This window comes from Oxyura jamaicensis, chromosome 5 (genome assembly GCF_011077185.1).
Source record: "Oxyura jamaicensis isolate SHBP4307 breed ruddy duck chromosome 5, BPBGC_Ojam_1.0, whole genome shotgun sequence".
Classification (NCBI taxonomy): domain Eukaryota; kingdom Metazoa; phylum Chordata; class Aves; order Anseriformes; family Anatidae; genus Oxyura; species Oxyura jamaicensis.
This window is the reverse complement of record NC_048897.1, coordinates 21,663,992-21,682,117: the sequence shown is the minus strand read 5'-3', so window position 1 is coordinate 21,682,117 and position 18,126 is coordinate 21,663,992. Positions and strand designations below refer to the sequence as shown.

General features: G+C 41.2%; 1 protein-coding gene across 3 annotated transcripts in view; it reads left to right on the top strand.

Annotated features, from left to right (window-relative positions):
* Nucleotides 1-18,126, top strand: part of MAPKBP1 (mitogen-activated protein kinase binding protein 1) — a 94,726-nt gene that overhangs the window by 68,904 nt on the left and 7,696 nt on the right. For 2 of the 3 annotated variants that reach the window (XM_035328625.1, XM_035328624.1), the window contains 10 exons: nt 1,766-1,891; nt 8,088-8,236; nt 8,922-8,971; nt 9,482-9,718; nt 10,682-10,851; nt 12,407-12,552; nt 13,039-13,209; nt 14,002-14,080; nt 15,604-15,914; nt 16,705-17,766. In XM_035328625.1, coding sequence (XP_035184516.1) covers nt 1,766-1,891; nt 8,088-8,236; nt 8,922-8,971; nt 9,482-9,718; nt 10,682-10,851; nt 12,407-12,552; nt 13,039-13,209; nt 14,002-14,080; nt 15,604-15,914; nt 16,705-17,766 — 2,501 coding nt within the window. The remainder of the gene's footprint in view (nt 1-1,765; nt 1,892-8,087; nt 8,237-8,921; nt 8,972-9,481; nt 9,719-10,681; nt 10,852-12,406; nt 12,553-13,038; nt 13,210-14,001; nt 14,081-15,603; nt 15,915-16,704; nt 17,767-18,126) is intronic. The other variant, XM_035328626.1, reaches the window with a different exon arrangement.

Below are 18,126 nucleotides of genomic sequence, written 5' to 3'. Positions count from 1 at the left end.
CAGGGAAAATACCCTGATCACACAGTACAGCATGTGCAAAGATGAAACTGGGAAGAGAACAATGGAGATGAGGGGCACAAGGATTGGCACAAAAATACTGCACGTTCAAAAAAAACCAAACCAAACCAAACCAAAAAAAAACATAAAGGGGTAGGTGGGAGCATACTTATGCAAAGCTTTTTGTAGAATGCCAATGTATTTAATGCATTTACAAGTTCATGCTGTTTGCTGCTTAGCTCTAGGTTTGATTGCTGTGGGGGCGGGGTAAATGAACAAGCCAGATTTGCTTGCCGAATTTTCTTTGCCGCTTTTCAGTGTTGTCTAAGCAGCAGATTATAGTTGCTGTTATGTTCAGGAGAGATGTTTTTAAGGAGAAGCAGCTGGCTGCCTTAGGTTGCCATAGTTCCCAGATGCAGTGCCTCACAACTTTCTTTTGGCTGAAAAGCTGGGGAGAAGGATGACAATGTTTGCACTGGTGATGGGAAGCTTCTGTGTCTGTGTGCGACTTGAGTAGCTGGGAGTGATGTTCCACTCATGTGTGACAAAGCTCAGGGGCTAGGGGCAAGAAGTGATTTGTCAGTTTTTCATGAAATGGTGTTTTGTTGTTTGTTTCCTTTGAAGAAGGCATGAAGAAGAAACTTTTTAAAATGTCCTTTCATGAAACAAGTGAACAAAAAATAATGGAGAATATGCAGACATTCAAGATCCTGGTGCTTTTGGTGTTTCCCTCTGGTCCAGGAGACCAAAATTCATGATCACTGTTCAAAACGGTAGAGGAAATGAATTTTTACAAACTAGCAAGGAAGGAGGGGAAAGCCCCTCATTGAAAATACCTTAGTGTATTGGAGTACAGATGAATACGGTGACACTGACAGGTCTTGAAGAACTTGATTAAATACTCTTTGGATTCCAAAGTAGCAAGCATGATGTTATAAGCGATAGCAAAAACACCACCTCTGTTTCTACATCAGCGTAAATGCACCCAGCTAGACAGGAAAGGTGAGTGAGATGAAAAGAATTAGTTAGCACTGAGGTTGCATTTTAAAGAAAATACTGGTTGCTTTATTGTCTAGTAGCTGAAGATGAAATATAGTATTCTCTAATGTGATGAGGAATATATTTTTTTAAGCCAGATTTCTGAAGAATATGAAACCAATGAGATGACACTTTGTTTCTTTTTCTTAAACAGTTTTAAATCCATTGACCAAATTCCATCACATTCCTTAGAAGTTTCCTGGGGAGAGTCAGAATAGAGAAGTAGAACTACTCTGGCTATAAAAAGAATGACTGCATAAGCTTAACTGTTAGTACACCACAGAGAATCAAAGGAGATGGAGGGAGAGACTTTAGGAAAATCTTGCCCATAGGGGAAGGTGCAATCAGAGCCTGCAGCTTAATTGATGCTAAGAGGATGTAAAACACATCTGTAGAAAGCCAGACTTCATTTATCCTGCTGACCATGGATTGACTTGTTATGACATTTCCTTCGGCAGCTGGTCAGGTAGGGGAATAAAGGTACAGGATAAGACATGAGCCTGTGCAAATGTCTGTGCAGTTGCTCTAGTTCATAAGGAGTCTTTGCCAGGCACACTTTACATTTTTGTCATGAGGCTCGTGGTGGGATTGAGTTTCCATGAAGCTGTTGCTGTGTGTGTCTCTCCCCACCACAGTTGAGAAGGTTTCTTGTTTGCCTTTGCAAATGAAATTGATAATGTTAATAAAATGAGCTGAGACTTAAACCAAGCCTCATCTTTCCCTCTTTCAGCTGCATCTTCATCTGGCGTCTGAGCTCAGAAATGACCATCAACATGCGGCAGCGACTATCTGACATGAAACAGAGAGGAAAGCAGGCAGAAAAGTCTCCACCACACAAGACAGCTGGACTCATGAGGTGAGCAGAGTAGACTAATAAGAGCTTTGTAGGGTTTAAAGTAAAAAGTGTGCCACTGGAGTTCAACTGGAAAGTTCCTGGTGTTTTTACTGATAGTGTCTTCTAAAAGCTGTCTTACTCTTTTGGTTTTGCCATGATTTCTGTGCCTCTTCTTTGGATATACCAACCCGACTGTGATATTCCAGACAGGCTTACCTGGTGTTGCTTCACTGATTGCAATATCTATGTAATGCCCCATGTGTCTTATTTTAGTTTAACAATGTGGTCAAAAACTTCTAATAAGCAGTTTATCTAGCAGTACTGAGATTGGTACACAGCATCCCACCAAGGAAGCCTTGTTCCTCCGTGAATCCTCTATGGATTTAGGCTGAAAGCAATTTAAAGACAATTTTCTGTAGTGGCAGTACTGACATAAACCCGTGAGCTGCATGAGTTTGCCATGTTGATCATAATTCTGAGAAGTTCTTACATTTGTATTGTTTGTTTGTTAACTATTTTCAGGAGGCTTTGAAGAAGGTCACCTTTAATTATAAATATAAAAATAATTTCCATGAGAAGTTCTTGCCAGCCAAACCATTATTATTTTTGCTTGGTGAGCAACATAACTAAAAACTACCACAGTCTACAAACTAAATAGCTCTAAATTTATCTGGTGACCTTTCTTTAAAAAGTTGTTCTTAAACACAGACGCTGGTTTTATGCAGAAGAAGAGGGAGAGGAAATAGTGAATTATTAGTGTAATGTCTTTGGTTTCTCTATAGTTAGTAAATAGCTGAGACTCATTTGACCAAAAGCAACATAGGAAAGACTCCTGACAAAGCTGATGTGGGATCAAAGTGGAGGGAAAAAAAAAAGGAAGAAAAAAAGAAAAAAGAAAAAAAGAACAGCTTTTTGATGCTATGTCCCAGTTTTCCTCCTCTGAATGGCTACAGATTGATTTCTGGATATACAAGTTGCCACAGCTTTGGAGGACTTACCACACTGATCGTTAGAGTATCACAAGAAGCTTCCCGCTCCCTTTGGGAGCGAGTAACATTTGAACAAGTCTGTCTGCATAGTTTCATTTGGGAAGGTCTTGATCTGTTCATTCTTGAAACAACTCTTGCCTAATAAGTGCTTTCAGTAACGATACTAGGAGAACTCATGAAGCCTTTTTCTAGCCAAAATTCTGGAGCTGTCAAGCAATGTGCTTTTTATAGCAGACTCTCCATTATTCCAGCAGCTGCAGCCTTACCCTACTGAGGCTCAGCCTGTGACAGATAATCCCAGTTCTCTTCCGCATTAGGTGATACTTGTTTCCATCACAGACGCTTGCTGAAGGGCGGTGTTAGTGCCACGCCAACCCCAGCACTTTATTAAACTTGTTTGGTTACCTTCTTGCAAGCCTGGAATCTTCTTGTTTGGTCAGCTTTGAAAGCTTGTTTTTAGTTTTGATCGACCGCTGTGGTCACTGGATTTCAGCAAAGACATAACTCCAGAGCATTTTGGATTGGGACTGAATATGGAAGAAGAGCCTATTGGACCAGCATTACTGAGGTGGGAGAAGAGAAACTAATGAACTTTAGTGAGATTGGTTTTCTAGATGCCCTAGAGCTGTTCTGGTTGTGTTTCCAAAGTCTGTATGTGTAGGTTGCAGTAGAGAGTTGGTTTATACCTTAAGATATAAAATTGTTGTCTCAAAAGGAGTCACGATGGTATTAAGAAAGATCCCTGGCTGGTGATATGTCATTGTACTAGTTTTTCTCTAGAATGGTATTACTAGAATTTGGTGTGGGTAGTAATGCATTCTACAGTTCCATAAGATGAGACTATGACAAAACGAATAACCAAAATACTACCAGGGAAACAAAACTGAGCTGAGGTGGCAGTGGGGAGCAGGAGACTTCTAATTCAGGACAGTGCTGTCTCTATCCAGCTGCAACTGACAGGGTAGGGATTAGCCCAAATGCATAACATCTGGAATGTAAACATGTAGAAAGTGCCTTTCTGTGTCTAACCAGTGTTCCACAAAGTTCAGTGTTCTGTCTGTCTGTGGAAGTGCTGTTTAGTGAGACACTGATCCTTGGTATATGGACCTCTGTGGTGCACTTGCCTTACGCTCAGTTGTTGCATATGGGATGTTAGGAGGTACATCTATGCCTGTTCCCTTTAGTCTTTGGTCATGGAGCCATTGTCCAATGAATTTGTATAAATCCTTTTTGAACTCTGTAATATTCTCTGCCTCTGCACCCTCCCATGGTGACAAGTTCCAGGAGTTCAGTATTCTCTATGGAAAGAGACTTTTTTCTGTATTTTAAGCCACACTTCTGCTAGTTCATTGAAAGCTTCCTGGTTTTGAATATTGTGACTTTAGTGAAGTGTAGTTCTGCATCCAGATACGTGTCATCCCCAAGGTTCTGTCATAAACTCCCCCCATCCAACCTTCTTTCCAAAATGAGTCTTAGCCTTTTTAATCTATCCAAAAACTTCTAGAGATACTAAAGCTTCTCCTCTGGTGGATTTCTCTGACTCGCCTTATGAGACATTGGGTTATTTTGGAACTGATCCAACCTGTATGACCCATCATTCTCCACAGTGCCCTTGATAGCCTCCTAGTTCTGCCTCTAGTTGTGGGAATTGCTGATGTGTGCTTTTCTCTTATCTGCTGAACATGAGGAGCTTTGATTGTTTGGGATAAAGAACTTACTCAGCTGATATTGCTGGTACATTTTGGTTTTGAGACATTTGTGTTTTCAGCTGAGGAGTCATGTAGAGGCCTTTTAATTCAGCTTTTGATTTTGATCCAAGTATGCGTTTATTGTTTAGAAAAGCTCGTCTCAAATTTTTGGAAGGGAAGTTTTAAATTGATTTTACTGTGGAATGTTTACAGCGATTAGTCTAGTTTTAGCTGAGCATTTATATTTTTTAATTTTAAAAGTCACTTTTTCTGTGACTTTCATTGAAGCTCTGGTATAAATAGCAGAAGATGGAAATGTTATCTGAATTACATTGGCAAACATACAGTAATTTTAGACAAAGAAGTACTGCGTGCCCTTGGGTATATCTGGAAAGAGGAGCTCCTTATCAAATTTTCAGTGAGGCTTTGGTCCAGTCCAGGAAAGCTGTGCCTTTTCCAGGGCTCATAATAGGGCAGGTTTTTGATGCCAGATCAAAAGTGGTGCCTGAGTCTGTGCTGAGCTGCTGAGGTTTTAACACCAGGGAAGCTCTGAAGTCAGCAGCACTGTGATCTTTCTGTCAGGAAATGCAGGGTAACTTTCATTTTAAAACCCTTAGGCATTTGGCAGAGGATGGAATCGGCTAGTGTACCCTACCACATAGGATGTTAAGGTTTCATAAATAGACTCTCAGAGCTGACAGTTTAAGTAGCACAAGATCAGAGTGGGAATGCTGATAACATATCTGTTGAAATGGATAGTTGACATTCTTGTGTTTTGTTGTGTTGTTTTAAGAAAAGAAAAGAAAGAAAGGTTAAATTGAGGACATTTAAAAGAATACAGAGTACTCTAATATCAGATGTCTTAATACTTGAGCTCCGTACATACATGTAGCACTTCTAAGTCTACTATATTATATGTCCTGAAGACTTTCTAACTGAAGGTCCTTCCCTGCCATGGACCCTGTGCTGGCCGACCCTTCAGAAATTGGGAACTTTGAAGGGCAACTGACTCTGCCCATCCCCACAGAACAAAATCTAGGCATGGTACTAGAAGGGGATAATTCCTTAGCAAAGGAAGAAGACAAGAACACAGACAATTAAAATCCTTGCACTGAGTCGCACATATCATAGGACCTGGACATGTCTGTACATGCTGTTCTGGAATAGCTACTCTGAAACATTCATTCAGGTGTAATGATGCTTTGTTGGGGTTGACTGAACCTGTTCTCAACAGGAATTCAACAAAACCCCAGAAGTCTTCTTCCTTCCGTGTCAGAATGCTCTCATGTGGTGCTTACTCAGAAGCAACTCCCATGCTTGAAACCTGTATTACTCTGACTTTCATCCGAGCATGAACAAGAACTGAGGAAGAGTGTTGAGGACGTGTGGAATGTGCTTAGAAGAAAATCCAGTGTACACAGATGAATGTGGAGAAAGAAGTGAAGTACAAACTGAAGGATTGACTTTGGCAAGCAGAAGAGTTCACTCAAGACCTTGTGAACCTAGGTTTCATTTTCAGAAGTATCTCTGTTTGAAGTCAGTGGGCCTAAGATCCTTCTGAAAATCCCATTCAGATATCTGCATTTGAGTCACAGGACTAAATTTGAAAAACATATGAGAGTTGTAAAAAGGAGGATGTAGAAGTGGGCTTGAATTTTTGCTGTGTAATATGATAGAACCGTACATTTGTATTGGATACATCTAACTTCATAATTTGCTTGGCACTTCCTATAAGGTAAAAAAGAAGCCCATCTAACTTGCAAAATATGTTTTCCATTCACTTACTCAGATTCTTTGAGGATGCTGGAAAATACTACTTTTTTTTTTTTTCCCTTGCTAATTTTATAAGTACCTTTCTGATCGATAGAGGCCATCTTTCTATTTGTAACATAAAACATGTTGATAGTAATCCTCCCTTCTCCATTTACACCAATAACAGTACATTCAGGAATTTAGCAAACACATAACCTTGCCTTGCCATATCACCTCCTCATAGTAAGACATCCAACCAGTTAGATGCTAAGAGGTCTAATCCAACCCTTCTTCCTTGATAATCTCCTCAAACAACCATGGTGGACACAAGCAGAAAGATGCTGAGTTACTGATAAAAGTTAATATTGCCTATGATATATAGATATATTATATCTCACAGGAAAAATCTTGTCATAGCCCCAGTTGTACTGTGGTGCTTGAGCTTCACTGGGATTTCCCGGCTCAAGCACAAGACCATGAGAATGACAAGATGGACACACAAGAAGACTGTAGAAAAGATGGAAAATGACATACTCATATGTCAGAAATAGATAAGTGCAGCCAACATGAAACTGTTTCACTGGATAACTGTCCTGTTTCACTGGTCAACTCAACTGGCTGTGCTGTCCGTTTTGTTCTTCTTTATTGCCAGAACATCCTATAGCTTATCTGAAAGGATTGGGTAATTATTGCTCAGCCACTCCTAATAAAATGGAAATGAAAGTTCCGCCACTCTGTGGGAAGAGAAAAGATTAAAATACCTTAACTACTTCTTGCCATGTTTTAATACTGCCTGCTATCTGTCAGCTGCAGGAGAACTTGGTTCCTGGCCAGGATGATCTGTATTTGGTGGATGAGCAATTTTTATCTCATGAATAATGCTTGGCACTCAACACCCACAACTGGTATCCTATAAACGTCACTAATGATGAGTTTGGCACTGTAGCTCAAGGCCATAGAGTGGGCGCTACTCAATTTTTCTTTAGGGATTCTTCATTTCTTCAATTGTCCAAAGTGGGTTAAATCATTTGGTTCTTTTGTCTGAAGAGGTGAGGGGAGGAAGGGGAAGAGGGAAAATAAATAGTTTGGTGCTGGTAATTGTTCTGAGTTGTTACTGGGGAGTTCTGTGCTTGCAGTGTCTCTGAGGTTTCTGTGGGAATGCTTGTTTGATCTACTTTGATTAAAGATCTGCCCAAATTTTGTTTTACTTTATTCCTTGTGCCTTAAAGCTAAAAAGTGCAGCATGGCACTCTTATGGTGTGGGGGCTGTTCAAGCACGTTCTTCATGGTGCAATCTGTGATGTGAACCTCTCTTATATAATAATTTGCCATATATCCAATTGCTGTCAAACAGGGAATAAATCTCTGACATTTTTGATTTGTAAAATAGTTCCAGAGAGGAAATGCTTAAGGGTGGGAGAAATACTTGCCTTTCAAATACGCTCTACTGTCCTGACCTTCTGGATTGTCTGAGTCTGAAATGGAAGGCCAAGTTTCATTCCACTCGACTTGCTCTGGCTCGTTTACTTTTGTTCTGATTTCTGTCATCATTCCACACGTAAGAGATGGTTTCCGTGGAAGAAGGCTCTACACACCATTGTACAGGGCTTACCTTGCCCTGTTTCTCAGGGGTGGGTCGATGTAGGGCTGTTTGGGAGAGTTGAGGCAGCCTGCTGAGTGTTCTTTGTGAGGGAGAGGATAAGGTAGAGAACTGCATGGTTTAGGATTTGAAATGGTGGGCAACTCTTGAGGACGACTGTAACACTTCTTCCAATTTCTGCCTCCCAGGCATGAGTCCATCTCTGCCCTATCCTCTGTGCCTGCACTTTCATCAGACAGCGACAAGGATGGTGAAGATGAAGGGAATGATGAAGATGAGTTAAGTGGGCTGCAATCTTTCCATATTCAGTCCAACTGCAACACTGAGAGAGACTCAGGTATAAAAGGGAGTGGGGCATGGGCAGATACGGAGAAAAATTACATAAACATGAAGGGGGTAGGACACAAGATACTTAGGGTTTAGTTACAGCAAGGTATGTGCAGAAAGAGACCAAAACAGGACCAGAAGGATCAGCACCACTGGGCAATGTTGTCCATTCCAACATCTAAACAGAGGTGTATTTCGGTGTTCCGTTGTTAAATTGTGAAATGTCTTGCTAGTTCCAGCTGGCCAAACAGTTTTTGTATTAATCCCATGGGCTTGGTTCTACAGGTTATTATAAGTCCACAGAATTCAAAAGAGATCTCATGGAGGGTTCTAAGGATGCCTGATAAAACTTATAGTGGAAATTACCATTACCTGTTCGAGATATTTTTACTATAGATGCTACAGTGCATTGGAGCAAGTTTTTTTTCCCAAGCTTTTGACGGGCTACTGCACTTTGGCAAGTGTTCTGCTGAGTCAGTGAAAACCTTGATAAAACTATCTGTGTTTAAAAAAAAAAATAATAAAAAAATGACACAACGATTTGGCAGTCCATGAGAAACCCTGTTGAGAGTTGTGTGTAGGTTCAAAATGTGTAGGAAAGCTGCCTTGGGGAAAAGATGAGATAAGAGATCTTTCGAAAAGCTGGATCGTTGTCCAAGGATGACAACTAGGTATCTAACTTTTTCCCTTTCCAGATCCAGATCTTACCCTCTCAAGAAGCCTTTCCCATTGGGAAATGAGGAGGGTGAGTTGCTAAATCTTCCAATTGTATTTCTTATCATAGGGAAACTGGAAAATAAATTCACATGGAGATGGAAAACTTTTCATTTTTGCTACTGGGAAAGGTACAGCTGCAGTGGGAAACTATTGAGGAGCCCATCAGTGAGGAATGATTTGGGGATGGCAAAATAGAACCTAGTTAAGAGATGTTTTCACTTGGGATCTCTATCTCTGTATCGTTCCATCAGATGTTATGTTTTTGTCCCCCTCATTTCTGACCTGAATATCATGTAGGGTTGAAGCTTATTGTATACTAGGATCTGAGCAAGGCATGTGAATGTTCAGTCATGCAAGAAGCTTCAACAAAGCTATCAATTTACCTTGATGCCTTTATGATTAGGGGAGGAATTTTAAGCTGATGAACAGCTTTTATGGAGATGGTTACAATTTTGTTTTGCTATGGGTCTTATATTTTCTCTCCTGTTTTTCAAACAGTAGAGCTGATTCCCTAAGACTGTCTTTCAATTAATTTCAGGCCAAGGAGATAGCAGCAATCCAGCGTTCGGAAGCACCAATGAGCAAGATGCCCCGGCAACGTGGGCGCTGGTCCCAGCCAACTAGCAACATAGAGATGACTGTGAAATCCATGCTTGACTTGCGTCAGCTGGAGTCCTTCTCCGTTTCCCGATCTCCAAGTCGAGATTCGCTGTCTCAGAACAGCAATGGGGATGACAGAGAAGAACAGGCAGATCTACCTATGCACATCAACAAAGTAAGGGTGGTACTTCTTTGAGGAGTTGAATCTACTCTGAGTGTATCTGCCCTGCCTCTGTTTATTATTACCTATTCATTATTATTTATTACCTGATATTATTACCTATTACTGCTTGATAATATTCTTTATATCTTTACCTTCTGAGAATACTGCTCAGCTAACTCTTTTGTAGTTAATACTCAAAGCAGAGCCCATGTGGGATCAAGGTTTCTTTCCAAAGACGGGGGAAGGACTTGTATTTTCCCTTAGTTCCTTGATTAGTAATGGATAAAACAAGCTGAGAAACTGAGCTTGGCATTACAAGTATATGTGTCTGATTGCCTGTTACCTCACTTTGATGGAGTACTGGTTCTGCACTCCAGTAGCAACTAAAATGTGGCTCAAATGAGACCCTTAGTTGTGGGTTGTGCTAGATTATTGTAAGCTTTAAAACACAGATAAGATCTCTGTATCTATGGGTCACAGCAAGTAATGTGTGCTAATACCTCAGAAGATTAATACCTGTTTTCTAGTAGCAGTCTGTGCTGAAGGTAGCTTTGTTTTTCCTTACTTTACAACTGCATGACTGAGGAGAAAATTGGGCTTACTGTGTGCAAGTAAGCCAATGATTTTCAGCTGTGGTCCACAGACTTCTCTAAACTATGGCTGATCAGCCTGTAAAAATTAACATAACCTGCTGACAGGTGGCTTATATTTTTCATGCGTGGACAGAGAGGTGTGGGGAGTCTAGTACTTCACGAGAGAATTTTAGGGGATTGCAAATGGGAAACAATATAGGAAACTATAGCAGTCAAGCTTACTAGCTGAGGAAGAGGAGAGACACAGAAGTGCTGTTTTCTAATCTCAGTTTTCTGATATTCTTTCTATGTTGTAGCGTGTACTTTCTAGGTCTGCATAGCAGCTGCTGACCTGAAGGAAAAACATTGGTAATATCTAATTTTATGTATTTTTTTTAACCAGGTTGGAAGCTCAATAGCTCCCCAAGACAACCGGTCTTGTGTGCGGCCCCAAGTGATTCGGCTCGTGTCTTGTGAAGAGGGGATTTTCTCTCAGGAACTGGAACCGTCTGAAAGTGAGGAGTGTGTAATCTACCCTGAGCAAGATGAAATCCATCCCACAGACCCTAGCAGGTCAAAAATAAAAATAAGCTCTCTGCTATGCATGGCTTAGATATTTCTGGTTTAGTTTGCTTGCAGCTTGTGTGGTAACTTGGATGTGTCAACGTACTGCTTGATTGATGCCAGGCATATTTAATTGAGGGTTTTATGCCCGCCTGATGCTAAAGGAAGGTGAAACTAAAAGGGCACCATTAAAATAATCTTTCCTCCGAGGAAACTGCACATTAACAGCCTCCTCCAGTATTTTGTTGAATAAATGATTTGGGAGCAGCCTTTTGCTTTCTCCCTCCTCTGGGATGAAATAAACAAGGGAAAATTTGGAAGCTGGAAAAGCACCCAACAGTGACGTATACATGGCAGTGAAATGTCTGCCCAGGACAAAAGACAGGATGCTATTATTTGGGACAATTCCAAACCTAATTGGGCAAGAATTTAACAAATGTAGTATGTGATGTTGCTGTTGTGAGAAATATAATGGGTTGCATGAGTTAGAATTTCCAAGGACACTGTAGACAGTGGAGACCTTTCTCCTTCCTTTGCGGTTTCTTCTGTTTTAGTTTTACCTTACTGAATTTTCTGTTTTATTCTGTGCTCCATTTTTCCTTCCTCCATTATATTTTTCCTTTTGCTTCTTAACCTGATGCTAATAACTGTTTAATTTCCTTTGTCTCCTCCTTCTCTTTTAAAAAGAGTGGGTTGATAGCTTTAGACAGGCTTCTATAAAACAGTGCATGCCAAGAGTTTGCAGTTGAAACTGCAAGCTTTTTCCCAATTTCTCTATATTTACATTTTAATCTGTATTATGATAACATTATGGACAGCCCCATGTGCTGTTCCGACATGTAAGAAAGGGAGGCATTCTGGTGACGTTGGATACAGACTCGAAATATCTCAAAGTTCACTCATTTTTGCAAGCTGTACTTGCCATTTAGTCCCATTGAGTGAATTCTGCATCCTCAGGCATCAGCCAAAAAGAACAGTGTTTGTGTCTTGACAAAATAAAACATAAGAATTCACAAAAGCAATCAGGAATCCTGTACTGCAACACTATATGATATTTTTTATGATATTCATCAGTGAATTAGTCTTGCTCAAATCTGGGATCTTCTCTGTTTTGCAACAGTGAAATGTCTCAAAGAAGCAGGTTGTGAGCATGGAAAAAATACTGCATTTGGGCTCAAATCTGTGGCAAATTGGAGTTTGTATCGTGTGGGTATATCGCCTGATTTTAGTCCTTTTTTAATTGAGTAGACCACTTTGTTTGTTCTTCAGCTGTGCTGGAAATCAAGCCAGGGCAGTGCAGTGCTGGTGCCTTGTAGTCATGGGAAACTAACAACACCCAGGAAGTCAGACAGTCCCCTTGAGACTTCACTGTCCAAGCTTAATGAAATGCAAAAAATGTACTGTATAATGATAAAAGAAAGCAACTTATTTTTCTCTTTAAAGTCTTACTTTTTTAATCAAAGGTGTTATTAACACAGGTAAGGCCTTATTAAAGTTAGACTATGCTCCTTTACATGTAAAACACATTTCTTCTAGCACTGTATCTTTCCTGTCTCTCTTGTAGTGAGTTCCAGGTAAAAGCATTGCCCCATGGGAAGCTAAACAGAAATTATCACAGCAATGGATGCCCAGACAAACACAGTCCTGATAGTGCCTGCTCTGTAGATTACAGCAGCAGTCGTCTGTCCAGCCCCGACCATCCAAATGAAGGTAAAATGCAAAGATATTATAATTTATATCTGATGCAGATCACTGCAGGAACTTGATGGGGCTATGCTGTCCATGTTCATTGATTGCACTCTTGATCTGTAGTAGCTGATCCTCTTCATGAGCTAGTCTTGCTAGCATTGCTGTAAAGATTCAGGCTTATCTGAGCAGGCACTTCAGTGAAGCCATTGTAGAAACAGGAATTGGTTGAATTGTACTTTCCTTGCAAACCTTTTACTTTGTTCTGCCCTCCTAGCTAGGGAGGCAGATTTTATATTGATTTAATATTGGTTATTCCATGGGCTGTGCTGTTGGGGGATAATTAGATAGTTGCACTTAATGCTGACTGACTTGAGCTGTAGCATTTTAGGTTTAAGTTGTTTAATTCAGCATCTCTGGTGAATATATTTTTTAATGTGACTGAGGTTACTGTGAGCATGCTGTTACAGTTTTTGTTTTTGTTTTGTTTTTGTTTTTACCTTTTTCCAGATTCTGAAAGCACTGAGCCCCTAAGTGTGGATGGCATCTCAGACCTGGAGGGAGAGGAAGGAGAGGAGGATGTGGGTACCAGCATGCCAGAGGGAGAAATTCCTCAGATACCTGATCAGGAAAAGTTCCTTAAGCAGCATTTTGGGACCCTGGGCAGCACTGATGAAAAAGGTACAGCCCTCTGCTTACTGGGGGAACTTTCTCTGAGAGGACTTTCTGCTGGGTATAAATGTATAAAGAGGAGGAAATAGGGAATTAGTGTAGAGATGCTTGAAGATTAGAAACATTTGATAAGTCTGTTGGTTTGTGTGTAAGTCTGTGTGGATCAGATTAGAGTCTGTGTTGTTTTGGGTTAGTCCCTGGAATCCTGAAAAGCCTTTCTCTTGTTCTAGCACCCGTTTTTCCTGTTGTATTTGAATGTATTGACTGTGTGTGTGTGTCCCCATAGGTGACATATAGTGGCCTCTAGTGGTACGTTAAGGCAAAACAAATGCCACAAAAGAAAAGGCTGAAATGCTGGGTGGAGGGAGAGAAGAAGAGACATCAGAGTGCCAAAGGAGCTGGCTAGTCTTTATCGACCAACTCCAGAACAAAGAGTATCGTGCTAGAATTGATAATGGTTGCACATAGCAATATCTTTTTTTGTTTTCCTCCTTTGATTGGTTTGTTTTCTGCTTGATGCCAATGCCTCACAGTCTTACAGGCAGGATAGGACACAAAGGGAAGAGAAAAAGGAAGAGGCATACCCTTAGGGAGATTAGCAATGTAAGGCAGAGTAATCTAAGAAGAACAGAAAAGGCAATGAAATTACTTAATTATTTGTTGTTTTAGCTAAAAATTTCCCTGTGGATATGAGGAGGACACATTCAATAGTCTCTGTGAAGAGAAAATGAATGCCAAAATGTTTGTTTGTTCTGTAACTAAATTGCTCCTTTTTTCTCTCCGCTTAACCAAAATTTTTAGGTGGTTCATGTAGGAGTCTGGAAAGAACTGAAAACCTCAGCATTTCCTCTCGCTTTCTTTCCCAGTCCCCGGCTCTCAGGTATGGCTCTGCTTGTTTTGAGTGCATCTGTCTGTCTATTTTTACTACTGTGAGGTCTTGTGCTAGGCCCTGAGCCAAAATAGCAAGCAGGCTTCTGCACCCAGCGGGTTGGTTGCAGACCCTTGTGGTTCGGACAGGCCATCCTGTGACACTTGAGGTGACCTATTTCTTCCTAAAGCAATACTGTTATTTTGTTTGGAAAATGTGATTAACTGTTTTGTGATTAATGCCTTGATTGATTAAGCTGAAGAAATCACTTTTGTTTAATTTACTCTTCACCATTTATATTCTGTTTATTCTTTTGCATTTCATTCAGCTTGGACAATGAAAATAGGCTTGTCAACTTTCCCGTTGTTTTACAGTCCTTTCTTACTAAGCCTCATTTCTCAGTCCCATGCCTTCACAGGGTGCTCTGGTGTCTCATACAAAGCTCCATGGGAATATTATTATATTATTCTTCCAAAAAATCCTCAATCCCAAAGTACCTCAAAAAGCCTCTCCAAGCTGTTTCCCATGGTGTTTTTTTTTTAAAAAAAAAAAAAAAAGTGAGAGAAGAAGAAAAGGGTGGTGGCAGTGTAAATACTTCAGTTGATTTGGGTACATAAATATTTAAAACAAATTACCCTGTATTACTCCAAAATGACAACCTGAAATACTGTCTTAAATTAATTTAATTTCATTGTATAGAATAGAGCAGATTTAGGTACCTCTGTGGTTCACCAGCTATCTCTAGATTCTGCGTTAAGAATTTTTTTTGTGATTGCTGTATTCACATGCAGTTGTTGCTGCTCTCAGGAGTGCCTCTTATAAGGTCTATGTAGCATTGGGACCTCATGTTTGGGAAGAAAGCCAGTGGTTAGTTATTGTGTAAGTTTCTGGAGACTTGCAATGGTGAGTGAAGGAAGTTGCTGGCAACCCTAGAGGTGTAATAAGAGAAATAGTTACAGGTCATGAAAACTTTTGGACTTCTAATCTGTTTGACTGTCAAACACGTCAGATTTAAAGTTGCCTCCTTTCTGAGGTAAGCCCACTATGCTTGTCCGAAGTGAAGAGGAGGAGGAAATAAAGCTTTTCTCTTGAAGGTACTGACCAGCTGTCATAGTAATTATACTTTGATAAGGTTATGAAAGTGTAATTAGTTTCTCTTGGGGTATCTTAGAATGTAAAAGATTTTGTTAGTAAGGTGAGCGGAGAGAAGAGACATGACCTGATCTTACCCAGTCTTCCCTCTGCCTGGAACTTTTCCTGTTCTTTTGCCTTCACCTTTTGCAAAGTCCCTTCCTGAAGCAGTGACCCAGTGCTATTTGTGATTGGGTAGTTTAAGGTGGAATGCATGAAGACCAATGCCTCCAGGGATAAGTAGAACAAACTAGTAACAGCCTATGGTGATTTTGACTTGAAAAACCAATGTAGGGAAGGAAAGGGCTTTTTATCACACAAAACCTGGCTAAATGCACATGCTTGTTTGTCCAGGGCAATATACTTACTTGTTTTAATTAGGATTTCTTTACTGCATTCTATAGACGCTTGTCACTCTCTTCATCGAATCTGATATTGGATTCAAAGCCCATTGCACCTCCAACCCAGACCAATGGATTTACTCCAGACCTGTTGAAAAATGGCAGCAGCCATTCTGGTGATGCTTTGGAGAACAGCCACCTCCTGGAGAGTATAAATTCACATCGGGCTGTTTATGTCCAGAAAAAACGCAAATCAGCTTCGGAGGCCGGCAGAGCTGGTATGGCTCCTGGACGGGTGATTGCATCGTTTCCAGAAGGCCCTGTGAATGCAGCGATGAGAAAGGCACAGTCAGTTCACGACCTTGTTCATGAGGGTAAGGACACAGATTGAATGATAGTATAAACTCAGAAATGAAATGGGGAGATTTGAGTCTGAGTAGAGATTTAAATTAAGCTAATGTCTTTCTGTGTTCTGAGCTGTGGGCTTTACATCTCTTAATTCTTAGCCCATCAAGGGAAAATATTTTCAATTTGTAATACAGATGCTGGTCTCCTAATGATCAGTTTCTGATATTTGTCTGGCACCTGTGGGAGGAGAAATGCCAAAGGTGAAAAGAAATCCCCTCTTGCCATGCGTAGGTGCTCCAGGTCAAGAGTGAAGCTCCCCAGCATGGGGAGGGAGAAAGAGGGAAGGAGAGTGCAGTATAAGGGAGCTTACTGTATCTGTGCACTCTGTGTGAAAGAACTCCAGTTTTGAAAAAATCAACTCATGAGCCATCAATAAGCACTATGTTTGTTTTAAAAAAATAAACCTTGTCACTGCAACACCATGTATATGTGAGTGGATTAGAGGACTGACAGTTTTTGCTTGCTTCCTCTGGCCTTTCAGTTAATGATCATAGTGGTCTGAGGTCTTCTGTCTCTATGCTTTAAGAACAGGTCTCTCATCAGGTAAGCTGTGGTGTGTTAGCAGTATGAGGGATGGGGAGAAAAAAGAAAGCTGTTGAGGCTTGGTAATACTAACCTGAAGTAGTGGTTTTGAACACCTCTTCCCTGGGCTTTGCTGAGTCACATAAGCTGAAGCAACCCTGTTACTTTCCAATTTTGGAATTCACTACAGGCCCTTTTCTATTTTTGGTATGTTTGTCTGTTTAATTTTCACAGATAAGGGTCCTGGAGTGATATCTTCTGCCAAGCAGCGTCCTCAGACTCTGATGGTGGTTGAGAAGGATACCAGACCTAACAATTGCAGGGTGTTATCAGCCAGTCTGTTGAAGATGGATGGATCTGGTGCCCTGCTGGCCAAAGATGTCCGGACTGCAAAACCAAAGTCCTACATGAACCCCACAACCAGCTTTCGGGCTAAGATGTCAAGGAGCATATCTGTAGGGGAAAATCTGTACCTTGGTTACTCCACTGAAATGTCAACTGATGGGAGGACAAGTCCTCCGGTGCCAGAGAAGACACAGCTCAGTCCCACAACAGATGCTGAGAAGATTAAGTTACCAGTGAAAGAAAATGTTCCAGTGAAGCCAGCGCTTCAGCCAGTTGTAAACTGCTCATCTCCCAAGTCCTTTCACAGCAAGTTGGCATCATCAAACCGAGCACACCTGATTCTTGACATTCCTAAGCCATTGCCTGATAGACCCACGCTGGCCTCCTTCTCACCCACTACCAAAACCAAAACCCTGCTTGAGCCACAGTCTCCACAGTCACCTGCTGGGGCCTGTAAAAAGAAACCCTCTTTTCCTGAGGTCCGAACCTCCAAAAGGGAGAATCAAACCGCTGGGTCTCCGGTTCCTGGTAGAGAGAACTCAGCAGGACTTGTTAAGGAGAGCCCAATGGAGAGTCCAGTCTCAAGGACAGGTTGCCAGGATGAGCCAGGGGTCACAAACCTAAAACTGAGGGAGTTTTCAGAGGTCCGGCACCTAAAGTCTCCTGAAAGCACGTTGCCCAGGTGCAGGGAGAGGATCACTGGCATCGCCTGTGTGCTAGACAACCAACCTGGACTTTGCCCACTAGACCCCATCAGGCCGAGGTCTCCTACATCTGTAACTGCCTCGGCACAGGTCTCAGGTGTGCATGGATACCCATCTCTTATCTTCCCCCTTCTGTCTCCTGTCTTTGTGAACCGCTTCACGATCCCATCACATTTCTTTACGTCCAGCTTCTGGCCTGTCTCGTCCTGTCTGCACCTGTCTCGTTCCATAAGCCATCCCCTCAATGGTGAGACACTTCTTCAGCCTGACATCTTTTTCTGAGTCTTTAATTTCCGTTTTCTATGGGTCTTATGTCTCAAGTTAGATTTTAGCTGAATCTAAGGTACAAGGAGGTAGACCTCCTTGAACAATTGCACCTAGTGGTTCTAACCTTTTTTGGTCAGTCTTGAAAACTGACACATTGTGAATCTCCCTTAGTGCCTGTAAGTTACACCACCTTTGCCTCTCCAGCCAGCAGATGAAAGTGTAGCCAGTATGTATTAGCTGGACCTAGTGAGATATTTAGTGACAGTGAAGTTATGCCAGGCAGCTTGGTCCTTACTTTGTTAACATGTGCAAATGTGCAGGGTCCAGAGTGGTTTACATG